General features: G+C 48.6%; 1 protein-coding gene across 1 annotated transcript in view; it reads right to left on the bottom strand.

The window, feature by feature from the left end:
• Positions 1 to 3,313: 3,313 nt before the first annotated feature.
• Positions 3,314 to 21,307, bottom strand: part of shank1 (SH3 and multiple ankyrin repeat domains 1) — a gene marked incomplete at both ends in the record, with an annotated part of 57,909 nt that continues 39,915 nt past the window's right edge. The window contains 12 exons of the mRNA XM_080855889.1: positions 3,314 to 3,395; positions 3,693 to 4,604; positions 5,403 to 6,778; positions 6,878 to 9,180; positions 10,119 to 10,239; positions 10,718 to 10,833; positions 11,021 to 11,077; positions 11,876 to 11,902; positions 16,388 to 16,468; positions 16,806 to 16,941; positions 17,043 to 17,167; positions 17,540 to 17,622. Coding sequence (XP_080712015.1) covers positions 3,314 to 3,395; positions 3,693 to 4,604; positions 5,403 to 6,778; positions 6,878 to 9,180; positions 10,119 to 10,239; positions 10,718 to 10,833; positions 11,021 to 11,077; positions 11,876 to 11,902; positions 16,388 to 16,468; positions 16,806 to 16,941; positions 17,043 to 17,167; positions 17,540 to 17,622 — 5,419 coding nt within the window. The remainder of the gene's footprint in view (positions 3,396 to 3,692; positions 4,605 to 5,402; positions 6,779 to 6,877; positions 9,181 to 10,118; positions 10,240 to 10,717; positions 10,834 to 11,020; positions 11,078 to 11,875; positions 11,903 to 16,387; positions 16,469 to 16,805; positions 16,942 to 17,042; positions 17,168 to 17,539; positions 17,623 to 21,307) is intronic.

Here is a 21,307-nt window from a genome sequence, read left to right as displayed (position 1 = left end):
AAGAATTAAAAAATGGTGAGGACACGGTTCCTCATTCCACTTTCAGCACGGTGGACAAAAAAAAATCTTTAGTGGTTTTGGTTGACAAAAGAATTCCACTGATGAGTGAGAAGGCTAGAAGATTGAAATTCATGCTAAGCACATCATAAAATATCACTTAAAAATAACAAAAAAAGGAACCGGAGGATGTATCCAAAGGTACGGTTTCTGTAAAAAATAGAGAGGAATGAAAAGAGCCATGAATGAGGAGGAATGTCACCAACAGAGCAGACATGGGTTAAGCTGGATGGAGTGTGGATATGGAGGAGCCCTTTGTATTGATTTCAGCAGCTGTGAGTGAAGTGGATTGGGGAGAGAGACGGAGAGGCAGAGCACCAACAGGATGAGACATGGGACATTTTAGACACTATCCAAAACCAAAAAAAAAAAAACATGCAGCCCTTCTCACCATCTTTTTAGTTTTTGTCCGTATATCCCTGCCAGTGATAGTCGCTGCATTAAGAACACATCAACAGGTATTTGAAATTTGAAGAGCTCTACATTTTGATTGACATAAGTAAGAGGTGGCAGAGGAGTCCAAAACGAGCACCTCCTTTATTATTTATGATGTAGGGAAACCATATTAGTGTTTGAGGAAATGTCATTTTCAGTGCATTTGCCCACTAACACAAATGGAAATAAAGATGTGAATATTGATTTGCCAAGATGGAGCAGTAAGCAATGTTCAGCAGTCAGCTTTCTTCGCAGAAAGCCACACCACATAAAATCTCTGCCATGGTCGTTGCCATGGACAACACAGTGGAATTTGGAAAACAAAAGGGGAAAAAAGACAGTAGATAAAAGTGATAACAGCGAGGCCAGTGATATTAATGGCAGCAATAATAACAATAATTTTCTATATCAATAGCAGTATTCCATACTCTTTTTTTCAAAGTTTAAAAATTGTTAGAATAACCATTGTCGTATTAAAACAGATGTGAGTGCGCCCTTTGCAACCTTCCCTTTCCTCCTTTGCTTCTGTAGAAAAAGTGCTGTCTGGAGGGTCCTGGGGGTAGGAGAGGAACTGGAGGGGAAAGAGAGAGATTTAGGCAGTTTTGACTCTTTCCTCTTCCCCCCTACCCCTCGTCATCTCTCATGTTCTTCCTAATGGGACTGTGACCCCACTCCCACCCCCCATGGTTGCATTGGAGTTGTTGGTATAGCAGTCCGTCAGTTGAGTTCCTCAGTTTCTTGTAAAAAGGTTGACAATTCTTATAATATATTTTTGTACAATGTTACATCTCTGGTTTCATCTTACAGAATAGATTTTTCAATGTCCATGTCAGTGATGATTCATACAGACATTTAAGGTGTCCCATTATTTCTAATACATACAAAAGATTGATTGTGTATGTGAGCGTGTGTGTAAGTTTGCGTGGAAGGTTTTGTTTAATTGTTCTGTACATTTGGTGTCTGTGTTCACTGTAAGAATGTGTTGGTGTGAGTGTGTGTGTGTGTGTGTGTGTGTGTGTGTGTGTGTGTGTGTGTGTGTGTGTGTGTGTGTGTGTGTGTATGTGATCTACTGTTGGTCTGGGCACTTATTTTTGCTACAGATTTGAAATACAGTGGCCAGTCTATATATATATAGGTATATATATATATGTGTGTATATATATACATGTATATATATATATATAATATTTATATGTTTATATGTCATTGTAAGATGATTGAGAAGCCGTAGCGAAATACAACAGAACCCAGAGGTCTCTCTGTGGACACCAAGTCCCCCCACTGGTGAGGTAAGAACAAATAAATCAATCATGCTGACTCCTACAAAACACATCTCCACCAATCACATTCACACTATTACAAACGGGGGGTCGGGACAAAGGAAGGATTGGGCTCTCTTCCAAACTGCTGGGATCACCTGGCAACCTGGCTGCTGGGAGGAGTTCCACCACGGATGCAATGCAAACTTCGGCCCAGCCCACGGCTTTCCCAGGGCACACCAGAGTGCGAAGCGAGCCAACCTACTACAAGTGCATGCGTAAGTGCCACCGATTAAAAGTCTGTTACTCTAATGTCTCCACCGATCTAACACACACACACATACAGTATTTCAGCAGTCATACTTCTCGCTAAGGAAGGCCTTCCACCGTCACAGGATGGATTGGCTTAGCAAACCATCATAGCCTAGGTAGATGGTCTGTGCACTTCTCTGTCTGTTACCGTCAGGCCCTCTACCAATACATATGTTGGCACACAGTAATGAAAGCACCCGAAAATGTCCTGTGGGCGACACGGCTCTACTAATCAGAAAGCAAATGCTGTACAAATCGTCCATCTCAACCAGTCCCACTGAAGACTCAGCCAATGGTGTTTGCCTTCACTGAGCTTCGATGATTTGACTCAGCCAATGGTGTTTGCTCTCACTGAGCTTCTATGATTTGACTCAGCCAATGGTGTTTGCTCTCACTGAGCTTCTATGATTTGTCTCAGCCAATGGTGTTTGCTCTCACTGAGCGTTGATGATTTTAATTAAGCCGAGAGTTTCATTCGCAGTAGAGATGGCTCTTTTGAAAACTGACCCCAGAGGCTAAATAAAGCTAAATAGAGTGGGAAAAGAGACATGCAGACAGGCCTAGCCTGGTTGTCATTACTGTCTCGACACTCTGAATTGCTTGTTCCAATTCACAACAAAAGGTTAAAAGAAAAAATCTTACGGATAGTTGATTGTTTAGGTTATTTTTGGCTCTTTTTCATCAACTTGTCTGCTATTTTGGTCAAGATGAGTTACTTTGTTCATTCATTTCATTCAGGATATTTGACTTAGTGAGTGTGCTTGTATAATTATGTGCATGTCAGTGTGTGTGTGTGTGTGTGGTGTACGTTTGTGTGTTAACTTTGTGTGTGCTGTCAGGCACGTGCTTGTCAGTGTGTTTGCACACGTCTGAGTGTATTTGAGTGTATACCCTGGGCATATTCACATATATTTATCTTCAGCCCTTTAACCATCCATTTCGCAGTTGTGATTCAAGTCTGTTGGTGATGAAGTCCTTCCGCTCTAGGCCGTACCATTTGAAAATGCACCTTTGATAGCAGCAGTGGTTGAGTCTCCTCTTCTTGCCTCTGATTTCCTTTTCTTTCTTTCTTTCCCAATCTCTCTCTATCTCACACCCACATACCCACACACACACACACACACACACACACACACACACACACACACACACACACACACACTCACACACACACACACACACACACACACACACACACACACAGACAGACACACACACACACTCTCATAGTCCTTTTTCTCTACTCCTCCTCAGCTTCTCATTCCCTCGTCCCTCGTCTGTCCATCACGGCGGGGAGAGAGAGCAGAGATACGGAAGGGACTACTGGAGAGCCTTCAAAAGAGAACAAGGAAAATCAGGGTTTGTGTTTGAAATGCTGTACCTCTTTATCTCCATCTCTGTTCCTCTCTTTGCATGCGCTCTCTCTCTCTCTCTCTCTCTCTCTCTCTCTCTCTCTCTCTCTCTGTTAACCTAAGGCTTTCCAACACTGTGGTACAAACATCAATCATGCATGTTGTCAAGAGTTGAGTAGTCTAGGTCCAGATGGTGGAAGTACACCTTAACATGGCCCATCATTCCCTCTCTTGCTGTCTCTCTTGTCTCTATCAGTTTATCTCTCACCTCTCTCACCTGTCCATTACTCTGCGTAGGGCCCTCTCAATGTTCATTCGGTGGCCCACACGCGTCACACCCAAGTCCAGGTAGTCGTCCTTCGTGAGGGAGGGCAAGTGCGTCCCGTCGATCTCGTTGTCCAGGAACCGCTCGCGGTGTTCAGCCAGGTTTAGGTAGCCCAGCCAGTCGGCCACGTCATACTTGGTCCAGTAGGGCAGCGGCTTGGAGGCGAAGGGCTTGGAAGGCGAGGGGGGCGGCAGGTGCGGGTAGCTGAGGCAGGTGGGGGGCGCTATGGAGTGCAGCGGCGGCGATGATACTCCCGAGAGGAAGTGCGTGGGGGAAAGCGAGCGCGAGACCAACAGCGAGGCGTTGGCGGTAGGCGGCGCCCCCGAGGGGGCAAACAAGGGTGGCGAGGGGGAGAAGTAGGGGTCTCCCAGCGGATTGGCTGGAGAGGGTGGCGTGATGGAGCCGCGCAGGTCATACAGGCTGCTGTAGAGCGGTGTGGTGGGGAGGAGGGGCAGTGATGAGGGCCGCGGCGGGCCCAGCTTGGGCCGTTCGCAGGGGGAGATGAGCGGGCTGGGGGCCCGTCGGCGCTGATGCATATCAGCCTTGCGCGACTCCCGGCTAGGGATGAACTGAAACTCCAGCGCTTTGGTGCGATAGACGGGCCGGTGCTTGGGCGAGGTGGGGTAAGGGGAGTAGGCGCTGGGGGAGACAGGGGAGTGGGAGCGGGGGGCCGGCGCTGGCTGGGAGGAGCTAGTGGCGGAGGGGGGCTGGGGGGAGGGAGAGCGCGACCAGCTGGTGTAGTGTCCGGCCTGGGTACCAGAGGTAGGGGAGGGGGCCAGGGAGGGATGGGAGTGCGAGAGGGGAGAGGGAGAGGGGGAGCGGACAGAAGGAGGGCTCAGGGCAGACGTGGAGTCCTCGGAGAACCTGACAGGAAGGAGGAGAAGAGGAGTGTGAGACAGGCAGAGCTGGAGAGGACAGAGACTAAGTAAAAGTGTGCTCTGTGTCTGGGCACGTTACCTGTGTCTGGGTGATTGACACACAGACAGACAGATGTTGGGGATGGTTAAGCGCACAAACAGAGTTGGCGGGGAGGGAGAACACAGACAGAGAGGCAGAGTTTAAACACAGACACAACAAAAACCCTCCACTGCAGAATACACAAACCTTACCAACAAACAAAGCTCACATTTACAGCAGCTGACACAATAATAAACAAACTAAATGACTCAATAGTGGAACTATTTTCATATCACAGAAGCGGGCCACGGTAAACCTGTAAATTATGGTGTCAATACATGCAAACAGCGGGCATAACAATAAAACATTACTAATACCATTTGTTTAGGACAGTAGGCTAATATTTGTGTCTATTTTCAGAGCAAACTTATGTGTTTCCAGTGACCTTAATTTAATTTAATCATTAAAAGTCACACTACCCCTGAAGTATGCAGGACTGAAATATTTTTTTTTATAAAGAGATGAGGCCATCACTCCTCTTTTCCAAAGTCCCAAAAGATGCCAAGGACCTGAGCTTGGAATACATTTCTGGCGTGTGAATAAAAAGGACTTCTGTATTTTAATCCTGCTCCAAAAACCTCTGTTACTGCCCTCCGAAGCTAGGAAAACATCAAATGGATTGCAAAGACCTCGACCGCTCTCACAAAGCAAAATAAACATAAACAAGGACATAAACAAGCTCTTCCTCTCACGAGCCAGACTGACCTGTGTCTGCTGAGTGACCTCTGGCTGCCCCAGCTCTCCACGCCTTTGTTCCTCTCGTGCAGCTTGCTGCTCAGCTCGTTGATGATGTTGGCCCTCATGCCGGACATGGGCGGGTGCAGCTTGCGCCCCTCGATGTAGCTCTGCACCCCTCCCTCCTCCCTGCCTGTGGAGGCTGCCGCCTGTGTCCCGTCCCCCCACACGGACTTCATCTCAGGAGTGCGGGGTCTCTCGTAGTACATCATGGAGGGCCGGCTCAGGTTCTGCGCCTCCCGAATCCGGTAGGCGTCCTCCTCCGCCTGTCGCTCTGCTGCCTCCGCTTCTTCCTCCTCGTCTTCCTCCTGATGCTGCTGCTCGCGCCGCCGGTAGGCTGCGGGTGCCGTGCTGGTCTGCCGGCGGGTCACACCGTCGCGGTAACGCTGCACTTTGGGATAGGTGGAGACGGCGGAGCCACTGGCAGCGGTGGTGGTGGCCGAGCTGGTAGCCGTCATAGCGTTGTGCATCTCAAAGGTCTGTCCGTCCAGGTAGCTCATGTAGGACTCGAGCAGATCGGCGCTGGCCCTGTCGCCCTCCCCAGGGAGCACTCCTCCGCCCCGCTCCAGGCGCTCGGCGCGGCTCAGGGCCAAGATGCTGTCCAGGTGGTGATCACTGCTGCTGCGACTGTCCAGCTCCTCGATGCCCGAGTCCACCACCGTCTCCTGCGAGTCGCCAGTCTTGGAGGAGGAAGCCAGCTGGGGAGACCGGTGGTCCGACGCCCTGCGGAGCCCGCCGCCTGTGGCTACCGTGGAGACAGTGGCGGTACGCTCGCTCTGGGCCGCGCTGGTCACGGAGGCAGCGGGGGCGACAGGCGAGACTCCCCGGTGGGCAGAGGAGGGTGCAGGTGATGGGCTTCGGTAGGCCGGGGGTGGAGGCACTGTGCTGATGGAGTGTGGTGGAGGGGTGGGCGAAGAGGCACGTCCCGCCATGTGGTTGCTGTTGTACAGGTGGGGCTGCTGCGTCTGGGAGAGGCTGTAGGGCCGGTGATGGTGGTAGGCGGAGGCCGAGGTGGGCGGAGGAGGTGGGGAGACGCTGGGAGGGGGAGGCGGACCAGACGGCTGCAGGGCCGAGGAAGAGGTGTGTGAGACTCGGGCGTGGGACGGGGAGGATGGGGTCTGGGTGTGGGGAGAGGAGGGCGACTGGGCTGACTGAGTCAGGTTGGCCACCTCACTGTCGTAGGACGTGAGGCTGGAAGTGGTGGAGTCACCGGCCTGGGGGGAGGGCAGGGGCGTGTGCTGGGAGTAGCCAGTCAGGATGTAGGACTCCTTCTGGGGAGGTGGGGGTGGTGGAGGTGGCGGAGGGGGTGGCGGGGGAGGGGGCTGGGGGACGTTGTACTGCTGCTGCTGATGATGTTGAAGCTGCTGCTGCTGAAGCTGCTGCTGCTGAAGCTGCTGTTGACGCTGATGCTGCTGCTGAAGCTGCTGAAGCTGTTGTCGGGACACCATGCTGTTGGCTACCAGGCTGGCGTAGGCGCTCATGCCGCTCGACGGAATGCCTCGGTCGAAGCTGTTGGCGAACTCCAGCGGTGGCGGCAGAGGGTCGGCGAACACAAACTCATCATCGGCATCGACCGAGGGAGCAGGGGGCGGCAAGACCATGATGCCCCCTGAGCCACCGGCAGTGCCCCGTTCACCCCCTCCTGCTCCTCCTCCTCCCCCAGGGGTGGCGTGGGTCTGGGCGGTCGTAGCTGGTGGGGAGGGAGGGGTAAGAGAAAGGATGTAGGAGCCCGCCTCACTTTCCATACGCAGGAAGGAGGGCCGCCGAGGCTGCTGGGATGCCTGCTGCAGCTGCTGCTGCTGCTGCTGCTGAGAAGGTGGTGTCTGTGCTCGCTGCCCCCTCTCCATGTCTCTCTCCCTCTCACGGGACCTCTCCCTTTGGCGTTCCCGATCACGCTCCTTGTAGTTAGGCTGGTAGTGCTGCTGGGCCTGGTAGTGGTGTGTGTGGACCGTCTTATCTTCGGAGAAGCGAACTCTCAATCCTTCTCGAGGCGCTGCTCCTCCTCCACCTCCACCTCCTGCCGGACCGCTCGTGTCCCTGTCTCGTTCCGCCCCGGCCTCCTCGTCTTCCCACCGGAGGATCCTGGGAGAAGGTGGGCGTGTGGAAGGAGTGGCTGCCAGCGAGGAGGAGGTGACTAGGTAGGAGGAGGAGGTGCCTGAGATGTGGGAGGGCGCAGAGGAAGACGGGTTGGACACCATGGAGGAGGAGTACGTCCCCACGTTGGACAGCTGCCGGGAAAAGGGGTGCTCTGCACCTCCGGTCGTCCGCTCTCGTCGCATGCGGCCATCATCCTTCAGGGCACGTTCCCGGGCAGCCAGGGCCAAGCCCAGTGGGGACGAGGGGTCCAGGACCTTTCCGGTCAGTGGGTGGATGAAAGTGGTGGTAGCAGCTTGTTGCTGTTGCAGATGTTGCTGTTGTTGCTGCAGCTGCTGCTGTTGCTGTTGAGTCCGAAGGCTGGCGCCATAGAAGTCTGCCGGGACTGACTTGGGCTGGTAGTCTCCCAGCTGTGCCGTGGTCGAGTACTCAGGCAGCCCAAAGGCCGGGGGCATGCTGCGGGTTTGGTGGATGAAGGTGTCGCCCGAGAACATGCCCTCGTCGATGGACTTGGATGGGCGCAGGCGGGGAGAAGGCTGGGTGCCTAGCTGCTGCTGCTGTTGAGAGCTGCTGACCCTTCCTCCACCTGCTACTTCTCCCTCGATGTCCTCCTCAGCTGAGAGGAAGAAGGAGGCGCTCCTCCTTCGTGCCTCGTGGAAGCGCTCACGGTCGCGTCGGGCCGCCCCCACGATGGCTGCACCAAACTGGCTGGTGAAGTCCAGACTGTCCTGCGCCCGAATGGAGGGCAAGGACGGGGGCAAGGCCGGTGGCATCGATGGAGGTGGCGGGGCAGGGGTGGAGGGGGGTGCAGGCGGGGTGATGGCTGGCGGGGGCTTAGAGCTGTCGGCATCTCCTGAAGGTGGGGGTTCAGCCTCCACGCTGCTGCCCTGGCTGCTACGGCCGCTGCCGCTGCTGGTGGAGGGCGCCTTGACGATGATGGTGGGGATGGGGATGGAGCTCTTCTCCACCGAACCCTTTGCCCCCATCGCGGCCAGCTGGCCTGCGCGCATGTCCTCCACCTTGGACTGCTTGACCAGAGGGCCCTTCCCCCGCCGGGCACCACCCTTCGGAACGCCAACGCCACCACCTGCCCCTGCTCCTGACATCCCCCCCCCTCGCTGCTCCCCGGGCCCCCGTTGTGCCTGGCTCTGGGCACTCTGCATCTGCTGCTGAGGCATCACTGTGGCTATGCTTGTTGGGGGCACAGCGTTGCTATAACCCCTCCTCAAGCCTGCTGCTTTGGCACCACCCATGCCCATGCCAGCAGCCCCGGCCCCCGACGCCCCAGCCACCTCCCCAGGGTAGCCAAGCACCTTGCGGGAGGCGGTCCTTGTAGGAGCCTGGTGGGCATAGGAGGCGGTGTGGTCGGGCTGTGGAGCTCCACCACCCCTCTCCCTGCCACTGTGGCCGAGGGGCACAGACTGTTGGTAGAGCTGGTAGTGGGTGGAGGTGGCAGTGGACTGGGACACGGACACAGCGGACGGCTGCTGGGATGTCTTGCCCCTCCAGCCGAGAGGTGGAGCTGAGGAGAAGGGGGGCTCAGGTGGAGCCGTGGTGGGGGGTGGGGGGATGTCGTCTGAGCCGGGGACGGACAAGCTGCGAGCGAACTTCACGCCCGGAGGATGGAGGAACTGCTTCTCCTCCTCAGGGACCCCTATGCGGAGAGAAGGAGAGATGAAAGAGGGGTGAAGGAAGGGAGGGTAGGCAGGGGAAGAAAGAGAGGGAGGGAGGAGTGAAGTCATCGGAGTAGTGGATTCAGTGAAGGATGGCTGAGGTAATGGAAGGGAGGGGTTGGATTCACCTAGAGGAACAGAGGGATAATGATGGAGAGAGCAAGCCCACAGACAGAGGAGTCTGGGAACAGATGACATGACAGGGAGAGAGGATTTACATGGGGTGGAAATGGGAGGTGGTGACAAGGAAGGTACCAGGTGGGCATGCAGAATATGAGCGGTGGATTCTAACTATGATTCTGATATGATTGGCACAAGAACACATGCCATCAAGGTACAAGTGAGAGTGTCCATTGAGAAGTTGATCTGTCTGCCTGGTCATGTTCAAAGGTGTGCTTTCATCTTAAGTGAAGTCGTGAGAATGATATCTCACAAGTACCTTTATCTACACTATAATTTACATCAAATGCTGCTCACAGTACTTGTGTTAAGCCTTTTGATAATTTGCCCGTACATGAAATGGTCCCCTACTACAGATCAGACCCAATCACGGACATTTAATGCGTAGCCAAGGGTAGCTGCATACCTTCTCTTCTCGTCTGAATGAATCAGCTTATTCTACCCCTTCCCCCACCTAATGGCACTGTCAACTGTCAGTCACTAACATGCACAGGTGCACATAGACACACAAACTCATACGCACATTAAACGTAGATTTCACTCTGCTGAAGCTTAAGACTATAGCAAAACAGATCAATCCACAATCTATCCTTTTAAGCGGTAGTTGTTCTATAGCTAGCAGGCCGCGCTTTTACACAAAGAAAGAGTCTAGGCGACTGAAGGTTGTGCAGACAAAGGCTAAAGGTTGGGAGGACGAACAGACAGGCAGACAGACAGCTGGAAGGTCGGACAGTCTCACCGACGGACTTCTGTCGCAGCATACCGTGAGGAGGGCCATGGCCAGAGGCAAACTGCCCCCGGTCATAACCAAGCCCCGCCCCAGACGACATCATCCCCATCCCCGACTGGTCATAATTTGGCTGCATAGCAGAGCGAGAGAAACAGAGAACACAACGACACCACAGACAGAGAGAAGGGAGGATATTAAGACAATAGATACATTAGGTCCTGAAAATCAGTAGTTGGCATCAGGCTACTTAAATATAATTCTACCCAGATGCGAATTACTGCTACCTTGTGGTGAATATATGCCCATAAAATTATATGGAGAGTTTATGAATATGCATACAGATAAGGGGAGTGAGACGAGCAGTAAATAAGTACGGTCTGTGTTTGTGTTTACACTGTAATATGGAAAAGCTTAAGTATCCTGAAAGGATAAACACACACTCCCATAATGAAACATCCACACACATACACAACCCCACACATACAATTAGCACAGCAGTGATATACTGTATATACATATACAGTACACTACATGTACACATCATACACCATACCATACATGTATCTCTCTCTCTCTCTATATAGACATATATATATATATATGCACACCTCATTGCCGTAAAAGCTGCGGCCTCGTTCTCTTTTTGACCCCTGAGCCCGAACCCCTTGCCCCTCATTGGTGCTGATGGTCTGTTGAGCTGCTGCCAAAATTTCATCCAGTTTATCTGAGGAAGAGACATTGAGAGAAAGTGTGACTCTCTAGATTTCACACAAACTATGATGCCTACAACAAACTGTGTTGCTAAATGCAGGAGCTTCTTTTTTTGAGAATGGGATCTAGTTTAGGGACTAGGGCTGTTTGGGAAACTAGTCCAACACCACACAGCTGCAGGAACACAGGCAGACTCTTACTCAAAGCCATCTGATAGACTGTCCTCTTCTTCTCTGTGACTTGGGAGGATTCGAACTCTACAAAAAAAAAGCAAGGGTGAAACAAAGTTAACAGCTTGTCTGCAGAAAATATGTAGTCATACTATCATCCAGTGTGCTGTATGTCAACATGGCAAGCATTGTTAGTCTGTTAACGAGGGCTGAGGAGTTTCTGACTAAAACTGGTGAGCTGATTAGCTGACAGACTTGCTTTGGTCACATCAAAAACGGGACACATCACATAATTTATTTTGATGTTTATGTAAATATTTGATTCCTACTACCTTGCCGCTATAACACCTGAATTTCCCTCACGGGATTAATAAAAGTTATCTTATCTTATCAACAGCACAGCTGGCACTAATAGCTGCTGGCTAGCTTGGTAACTGATTTATTTCACCAATATATCTGGAGATGTTCTCCTGTAGCCTGGGTTGCTAGTGAGAACAACAGGTGTGTTCATCCTTTGACAATGAAACATCTAAATTAAATTCAGGATTTCAAGACAAAAACTAGCTATCTACAAAAAACATTCTGTAAACACTGGTTAAAAACATTGTCACTTTAGCATCTGTATCTGTCACTTTGATATCCAATTACTCTTCTTCGATGAATAAATGTTTTAACAGTACAGTCATCTGTATTCCTCTCACATATACACGCCTCTTGTTAATGGAATGGGTTGGGCTAGCACATTAATAAAACAGCGGCATGTTGTTAACAGCTCTGTTGATGACCACATTCATCACACCTTGTGTTTTCAGCAGTTGTTTTTGTGTGTAGGTGTGGGTTAATGCATAGACTGCCCAGAGCTGAAGATGATGATGGTCACTGTACCTGATTTTTTTTTCCAAGGCGTAGCAGCTGTGAACACGAGAAGAGACAAGACAGAGCTCAGTTATACACATGCCAGCGCACACCACTAAAGATATTTGTGCTCCTATTAGACTTATATACCTTAAAAACAATAATGCGACTGCTCTCACTAGGTCCATTACAGTATGCTTAATCACACTCCGTTACCACTGACATTGCAAAACAACAATCACAATCCTACACACACACACATAAACACACACACACACACACACTGTACTGTGGCAAAAACACACCATCCACCACTGTCTCTATGCACACACAGAAACTAAAAAATAAATAAAAATAAGATGAAAACTACCGGTTTTGAGACATTTTCATGAACTGAAATAGATAATAAACAAAGTGTAAATCTAAAACTAAATTAAAAGAATAATGACTAATAAAAATATAAATAGAAAGACAAAACATAATTGTTGTTTAAAGACAGCGGGTGTTGTTTCCATTCAAGGTGGCAGGTGTCATACTCCTAAACTTTTGTATACAGTGTGTGTAGCTATAGTCGACAACTTTAAGATGGCGATATAGTGTGTCACTCAGGGCCTACACTTGCTAACTAATAGCAACTTATTGTCGAGTGAAGAAGTCAAATCTGCCAGGGAGAAAAGGTGTGATACCTCTAAGGGACGTGTGATACCTCTATGGGACTATTTAAAATGTAGTCGTGAAAGCGGTATACTGGTAAACTCATGTAACAGTGTCTGTGGCATAGAACTCAAAGGGAAAAATTCCCCAAATCTTAAAGTTCACCTTCAAAGTTACCATCGACGAGAATACACATTATCCATGAAAAAGGATGTAGCGAGACAGAGTGCGAATGTAATGCTTTTAACAACTTCACATGTTCACATGTGAGTACTATAGGGATTTTTGGTTCACTGTGCTGGGCTGCATTTTCTGAAAGTATCCTTGACTAAACACCGTGGTAACCATGGAGACAGAGTGTTCTATATGATGATCTCTTTATCATTTAACTAAAGTAGTTGTTGCAAATTTGAAATTGGAAAACTATTACAACCTTTGTATGCGCACACACATACCTTACACACACACACACACACACACACACACACACACACACACACACACACACACACACACACACACACAGCTCACCTCTGTCCACTGTTTGGTGTTAGCCGGGATAGACAAAGAGAGAAGGGTCAAAGGTCAACAAGCGTTAGTTGTTAGAACACAGCACATATGGAACACAAGAGTGCAGGGAAGGGTTTTAAGAGCCACCAGTGAGGGGGTGTATTAATGTGAGTAATGTAATATTTATGCGTCTGTTTGTATGTGTGTGTGTGTGAGTCTGAGTGTCTGTGGCGTGTGAATGTGTGCGCGCGCTAGTGCCCATGCTCATGTGCTTGCGTGACTAAGTGCTTCACAGCTATAACAAGCATGACGAATGTCTTTATCAAGGAGGACAGTTTGAGCTGCATTGACTATCAGATGAGCCTCTTTTTGGATCCTAAATGCTTCCAGGGTGCGTGAGCGAGTTAAGCGAGTTGGTGGAAGTCCTTGGGGGGCTCAGACTGGTGACTAATCACCAGCACGGATAAAGACCAACAAGCCTGTCACGTGTGAATATCTCAAAAGAAACAACAACAGATCGCAATAAATATCAAACACAGTGAGTAGCGATTTGAACAAATACCCCCTCAGTCCGAAACAAGCTAGTTTGTGTTCCTGTGGCTAAACTGTTGGAGCAAATGGTAAAGCAAGGTGCCAACAGCGCTAGAGTCAAGTGTTTGATACCTGGAGAGCACAAACATACTGATTCAAATGTGTATCTGTCCTGTAAGCTGCTTTGGATAAAAGAGTCTGCTAAATGAATTCAATGTTTGTGGGGAAAATGTAAATAAGTAAAAGAATTAATGAAGTGATTAAAACAAAAGAGCTCCGGTCACCATCTGTGTGGAGAGGCCATGGAGAGGTGAGCCGGTGACACTGCAGCAGGTGTAGAGGTGAGTGCGCTCTGGAAAACACTGTCATGCTCACCCGCCAAAACTGAGCCCTGAGTGCTGCAGTCAGCATATGGCCAAGCACAAAGGCCCCCGGGGAGGATGTCCGCATGGATCAATCCTCTCCCAGCTCAGGTGCATCAACCATAATTGATTTCTTACTGTGTTTTTGACATGAAAATGCCTAACAGCTGTACCCCAGCTTCCTACTTCCGAGGTGACAGCTTTTGTTTGAATATGCACAAATGCTGGCGTCAATATGTCAACAAGCTGTTTTAACAACTTTTGTTTTGTCGTATAACCTACCTTCACCGAGCAGCTCATAACAAATATGAATATATATTCTGGAGAACAAAGCAATATTATTATATGCAATATTTCTTCATGACTGGTCCTTACAAAGCCTATAATGTTTTACAATCAGCTACCACAGTTATATTTCAAACGGGCAGTAGATGACCCGCAAGGATCCGTGAATTCAGCTAGGGCACGACAAGAAGAGGAAGCAATATGTCTTACGCACAAGCAAGATTTGTGGTACTGTGTATGAGATTGAAGTTGCATGTGTATTGTGTGATGCACGTGGCGGCCTTGTGTGGTGTTTGGTGTGTTTAGGAGAGAACGTTCACGAGGAAAGATAGCCCTGTGGGCTAAAGACAGTCATGGAGTGTGGCGATAGGAGGGAAAAGGTGGGGCTGAGCTTCATCTCACACATCATCGGGTGACATGACTCCTTACTGGTTTATATGTAAGCCTTATTACATCGCTATACCATTTGCTGATACCGCAACGCAACTTTTTCTCATAATTGTATTACACTTTTAGTTCATGAAATATTTTATGAGACTGCTTTGGACAGTGTCTGTTAAATACCTAAACTATGATATCGTGTACTGTTCAACTGTTCCTGTGGCTCGACTACTAGACCAAGGTGCCAACTAAGGACACCAAGATCATGGGTTCGATGCCCATACTGATAAAAATGTCAGTACTGTACTGTAAGTTGCTTTGGATAAAAGTTCCAAGCGGGGCTGAAATATTCCTTTCCTTGGAAATATATATAGGCTTCTTATTAGAGGCTGTCTTTAAGGTATTTGCAAAAAAACCTGTGCGAATGTTTCATTCTGAAACTTGGAGGCTTTGAACTCCAAAAATTGCACTCTGAGGATGGCAAGTTTGCACTGTGGGAGCGCCGTGGTCGTTTGCAGTTTGCATGGAGACAACTCAACAGCTGACACTCTCACTGGTGAACATTATGCCAAACAGCATGTGAGTCATACCCAGACAGGAGGACAGGCTCGAACAGCTTAGAGCATAGGCGAGCGAGATATGACTACATTTTTGGTCCGTGTTGCGCTAGCACACTTAATGCAAAGGCGCAAATGGAAGAACCAGTGGGGTATCTATGTGTTAAGTCATGGTAATAAGCAGTTAGACAGACCGTAAACACAATCAGATCTCAGCACATAGGACAGGCAGGAGGAATGCTGATGGCATGGTTTTATGATTTAAAAAACCCACCAGCGCCAGTTAATTAGCTGAAGTCAGCGGTAGAAGTTTTAATTCGCAGTTATCGCGGTGCAATCGTGGCGCTTAATCTGCCACCATTCGTCGCCAACATGCCCACGGTGAGACCAGCCAGGCAGGCAGGACGCACAGAGCAGCCTTCCCTACAGAGGGGTTGTCGTGGCAACGTGGGCACACACATACACACACATACGGCACTGGCGGCTGCGGCTCTCTGTGTGGTTCACCGGATTGGGGGAGTAGTGGGGTGTTGTTGGGGTGTGGGGGGGCTGTTGAGGAGGGCACATTGGGTGAGTGGAGAAGGGGGGGGGGGGGGCGCTAGAGAGGCGATCAAGCTGAGAGGAGTGCAGGCAGTAAGCCGGGGGGGGAGAGAAGAGGGGCAGTGAGGGGGCACAAAGGAGTGCGTGGAAAAGGAGGGCTTTTATTGGGGGGGGGGGGGGGGGGCAGCTGGGGGGAGGGGTTACCTGTAGTGGGGGTGCTGGTAGTGACAGTGTGGAACCTCTGAAAGAACAGTGAAATGCATTGAGACTCTCATCCACACTTTCTGCTCCTCCTCCTCTTTCCTCCCACCACACTACACCTTCTCTGTCTGAGTCTTCCTCCTTCAACTACCCATAGTGCAGTGCTGCAGTCCTGACCCCCCTGTCCCCGTCCCAGCTCTCCTTCTTTTCCTCCTCTTCTTTTCTGCTCCATCCTCCCGCCTCTGCCACACATCTCATCCTGTGCACCACTCCCCCCTCTCCTCCCCTCTCCTCTCCTCTCATCTCTCCTTTTTTCCCACTCCCTCCCTCTCTCTTTCTCCACTCCTCCCATTCCTCCCCTCTTCGCATCCATTTTCTGATGGCTGGAAAAGCCCTCTACCTCACCGTCACCCTTCACTCTTTCCCTTTCATCCTCTGTTCTGCTATCTCCATCCTCTGGCCCTCTCTCTTCCCCTCTCCTCTCTTTTGACTCATTTCCCCGTCTTTGTGCTGAGTCTTACCCATCTCCTCCAGCTCCGAGGTCATGGATTTGGAGCGCAGGGCTATTGCCGGGGTGCTCAGCCGCTTACTCTGTTGAGGGACTGAGCAAAGGAAGAGAGAGAAGAGAGAGAGAAAGAGCGAGGGAGAGTTAGGGGGAGGGAGGGAAAGAGTTATTTAACCAGACTCCTCATCATACGGCTCTTTTCATTAGAGACACCATTACCAATAGCACTGTCGTATTTGCATGCTTAATCAACCCTAATCACCAGTCAACCACAATCTTCATCACCACAATCTTCAGTGGACGCAGTGGAACCTTTACTTAAATGATACTAAACAACGGTATCAACATCATCATCATAGCCACTAACAGTGCTGCTACTCGCCCCTTCATCATCATCAACATCATCAGCAACAGCAGCAGGAATTTTCTCTTACTTTTCTTTCTGGTGCCATCGTCCAAGTCAGGATTGCGGGTTACCATTACGACCTTCACCATCAGGCTGTTGCCACCTTGACGGATCATGTTGACCACCTGTCTGTGTCCCACCTTAACCACATTCTGCCCATTCACCTTAATAGGCAGAAGGGGAGAGAGGGAGAGAATGCAAGAGAGTGAGGAACTTACCCGATAACAAAAGTACTACATGTCCCATGATTCATCTCTGCACAGACCTCAATGAGGAAGTCTCCCATTCGCAGACCGGCTCTCCAGGCTACACCTCCCTCGTCAACAGACTCGAGGTACTGCAGTGCTGGGAATGCCGGAGTGGGAGTGAACTCCTCAATGGGTGTCTGGGCTGCAATGACAGGATCACACACACACACACACACACACACACACACACACACACACACACACACACACACACACACACACACAGACAGATGAACATCAGACTCAAAAGCTCCTGCAGTGGCTGCACAAACTCATATCCATGTTTGAGTGAGATGCAGAGGGATTTAATGGAACTATGCATCTTAGAATGCATCAGATAAGGTTGTGCATCTTGTGTGTGTGTGTGTGTGTGTGTGTGTGTGTGTGTGTGTGTGTGTGTGTGTGTGTGCGTGTGTGTGTGTTTGTGAGTGGGTGCATGTGTGCATGCATTTGCATGTATATGCGTGTTAGTGTGCATGTGTGTATTTGTGTTTGTGAGCCTATGTGTCCTTACCCTTGGCCCCTCTTAGAACAAAACCGAAACCTTCATTGTCTTTTTTCTGCAGGAGCACTGTCTTCTCTTTGATTATGTAGTCACTGAGAGGGAGAGAGAAGAGAGAAAGAGAGAGAAAAGAAAGGGACATTAGCAGCAGTGAGTGAGTGAATGAGTGGATACAGGCCTGCGTATGCACACTGCACCACTGGGGAGCCTTAATCCAGAGAGGGGAAAGCGGGACGGGTCAGAGACCAGCTCGGAGTGAGGGCAGATTTAAAACAGCACACGAATGAATACATTTCCTTGAAGAGGTCTCTCTCTCTCTCTCCTTCTGCCCTACCCCCCCCCCCCCCCCCCCCCCCCATCTCTCATATACATACTGTTAAACTTTCTTCTTCTTATGCTAAGGGACGGGTCAAACTGTCACAAGCCACTGCAAACCTGTTCAAGGTAACCTCACATTTGGGAGAGACATGTGTGCTTCGCCCCAGCCATAACCAGCTGAGCCTGCAGAGCAGTGGGCCAAATGGAACACTGTCAGGCACACACTGCCAGAGAGAGAGGACAAAGTGTGGTCTTTTTGTCTGGCAGACACTTCAAACTGACTTCAACCTAGACACATCCCCAGTGCACAGGCATCTCACTGATATGTACCTTGTGACAACATTTGTGTAAATCTGGTGTAGTTTGTAATGGTGTGGATATCCTGCTGAGATTACTTTAAAGGCACCCAGTGCAACTTTATGTAAACATTCAATGAAAAATAAACATTCAATTTCTAGTCTTTTTTGCGCGTAGTAAGTTTCAATAACTCCATACCATTACATATCGACATTCAAGGAGCAAAGATGAGACGTCGTTGTGTGGTGAGAACTGATAGAAAATCGTAAACAACAACAATCGCCGGTGGGGAGAAGCCATTTTTCCATTGACTGGAACCGGCTTTGTTTATTGTAGGTTACCAAAAAATAAAGAAAATGGCGGCGATTGTTGTTGTTATCGATTTTCTATCAGTTCTCACCACACAACGACGTCTCATCTTTGCTGCTTGAATGTCGGTATGTAATGGTATGGAGTTATTGAAACTTACTACGTGTAAAAAAGACTAGAAATTGAATGTTTATTTTTAAGCCTCGAAAGTTGCACTGAGTGCCTTTAACATCACTACATTGTTTTTAAACAATCCAAAACGCCAGGTGAGGTTGAGCCTCCTCCCCTATTCATTTTAATCTATCCAATGCCCTCATCTCTGCAGGGGTGTCACAGGAAGAAGGGTCTATCAACACTTTTCAGGACCTCAGTCTAGAACCCTTAAAAAAAAGTCAGGAATTGTGAGTAGGACTTCCTGGGGTAGCCATATCATTGGTCGAGCTGAGAGGGTGTCTCTCCTGACAGTCTGCCCAGAGATATTCCAGAGCCCACGCTTGAAGATTCTATATGTGATGTTTATGTGCAATGGGCACAGTAAGTAAGATGTTGGTGGTTGCCCCAGCAACGGACATATCTGGAAATAGGAAATAGCCAGGCTAATACGTAGACATGCATATTTGGAAGCTGTGTACATGAACCTTGGCAGCCATATTGTATAAAATAAAGTCTTCTCCAACCTACGTTGTTTGTAATGAGCTCCTCAGATTTACTTGTGGAATTTTTCATATTAATTTGCCATAATATAAATGTAATACAGTGACAGAAACCGAAAGGTCAGCATTAGCCCAAACAGCTCAAATAAACAAAAAACGACAAGGACAGCTTCTCAGGGCGCATAATTGCAGGTGTAATGTTAACTGAGTCACTGAGTGAAACATTTCACAAAAATAGCCATACAGCGCTCAACTCTGTCTCTGTCTTTCTTTCTCTTGTGCTTGTTACCCGGCTTGTTGTCAAGGAAGAGTTCACATGGACTGCAATCACATACGAGAGCCGAGAAAAACTGGAAGTACCTCAAAACCATGCTGGGCCTTTCAAGCCCTTTTTTTTCTTTGATTGGAGGCGCATTTGATTTCAGGCAACGTGTGCTGTGATACCCAAGCCAGGGTTGGAGCAAGAGAGGAAGTGCATCAGACAGGGCTGGACGAGGAAGGAAGCTTGCCTGAAATCAGAGGGGTCTGTCGGTTTATCTGTAGCCCCTGTCCCCCTCGGATAGTTCCTCTTCCAGCTGGTGAGTTCCTGTGTTCTGAGAGCCACTCATTCCCACAGCCTTGCAGTCAGCCTGGGAGTCTAACCACCAATGGATCAGTGAGCAATTTGGTGAATGAATTGATAGGAGGAAGTCTGTCATTCAGTCAAGAGGCAACCCATTTTTGATCATTCTATTCATGGACCATTTCCACTCCAGGACAGTGAGCCAACAACTGCATCCTGTAGTCCTGTCAGGGGGGCTAAGCAGATCACTAAAGCCCCCACCTGGATAAAAATGGGCATTAGGTTGTTTGTTCATCCTTAAACTCTGGAGTAACAAGCATTGCACATACAACTGGTAAAACAAACAGCTTCTTGGCGAGGTTAGAGCACAGTAGATTTCATTAAGAGTTGTATTGATAGGATCTACTGACTTTCCATCAGCTTACATCAGGTCCTTTATTATATAGCAATTTAATTTATTTTGTACATATAGGTCTATTTATATTCTATTTATTCTTCCTCCTCCTCAAAAGATTTTCCGTACATCCAAAGAGTGATTGAGAACTGAAGGATTTGCATTATAATGACTATTGCCAATGTCAATGACCTGATTAAACAGAAATACTGGAGAGACTAGGGAAAGGCAACCAAAGCAATCTAGCATTATTCTAGCTACTTCTTTCACTTAAAAAATCCTGTAAACTATCATGCAGGGTAACACTGTTTTTAGCCGTAGCTTCATAAAGGACAACGGATATGAGAGCTGTCGGGAAACGCTGAACATATTGGTATATTTTTTTTCTATTTTTAGGTAGGCATTCTAATTTCAAGTTCTTCCTATTTTAGCTGACAGGAATGTAACGTTGAAGTGTTGGGATGACACAGAGGGTTGCAGTTAGGTGATGCTATCAATTATAAGCAGAGAGTAAACTATAGCAGTACGAGTTCATATTCCTTGTAGAGTAAACTATAGCAGTACAAGTTCATACTCCTTGTAGAGTAAACTATAGCGACAGTGGTACAGGAGGTAGAGAAGTCGTTTAGTAATCAGAAGGTTGCTAGTTCCATTCCCTGTCGAAGTGTCCTTGAGCAAGGCACTGAACCCCTAATTGCTCCATGATGTGCAGTGTGCAATGTAAAAAATGTGTATACGACCTTGTAAGTCGCTTTGGATAAAAGCGTCTGCTAAATGAAGAAATGAAATGTAAATGAAATGTATAGCAGTACAAGTTCATACTCCTTGTAGAGTAAACTATAGCAGTACAAGTTCATATTCCTTGTAGAGTAAACTATAGCAGTACGAGTTCAAATTCCTTGTAGAGTCAGCTATAGCAGTACGAGTTCATATTCCTTGTAGAGTAAACTATAGCAGTACAAGTTCATATTCCTTGTAGAGTAAACTATAGCAGTACAAGTTCATATTCCTTGTAGAGTGTGCTGAACAGACAAATGGAACACAAGGCTTTTTTTAACGGCAATGATTACAGATAGAATAATGAGAGCTGTGATATTGAAGCAGATTTATTTGGGGTCGCTAGACACTATTTTGGAGGAGCCAAAGCCCCTGGTCCTTTCATGATTAAAGATGGTGGGTCATTTTGTTCTGTTTACCAAGGAACCCAACAGAAGACTTTTAAGGGTGGCTTTTTAATTCACTACATG

Source organism: Sprattus sprattus, assembly GCF_963457725.1.
Source record: "Sprattus sprattus genome assembly, chromosome: 18".
Taxonomy (NCBI): Eukaryota; Metazoa; Chordata; class Actinopteri; order Clupeiformes; family Clupeidae; genus Sprattus; species Sprattus sprattus.
Note: the sequence above shows the minus strand (reverse complement) of the source record. Positions and strands in the feature narration are given on the sequence as shown.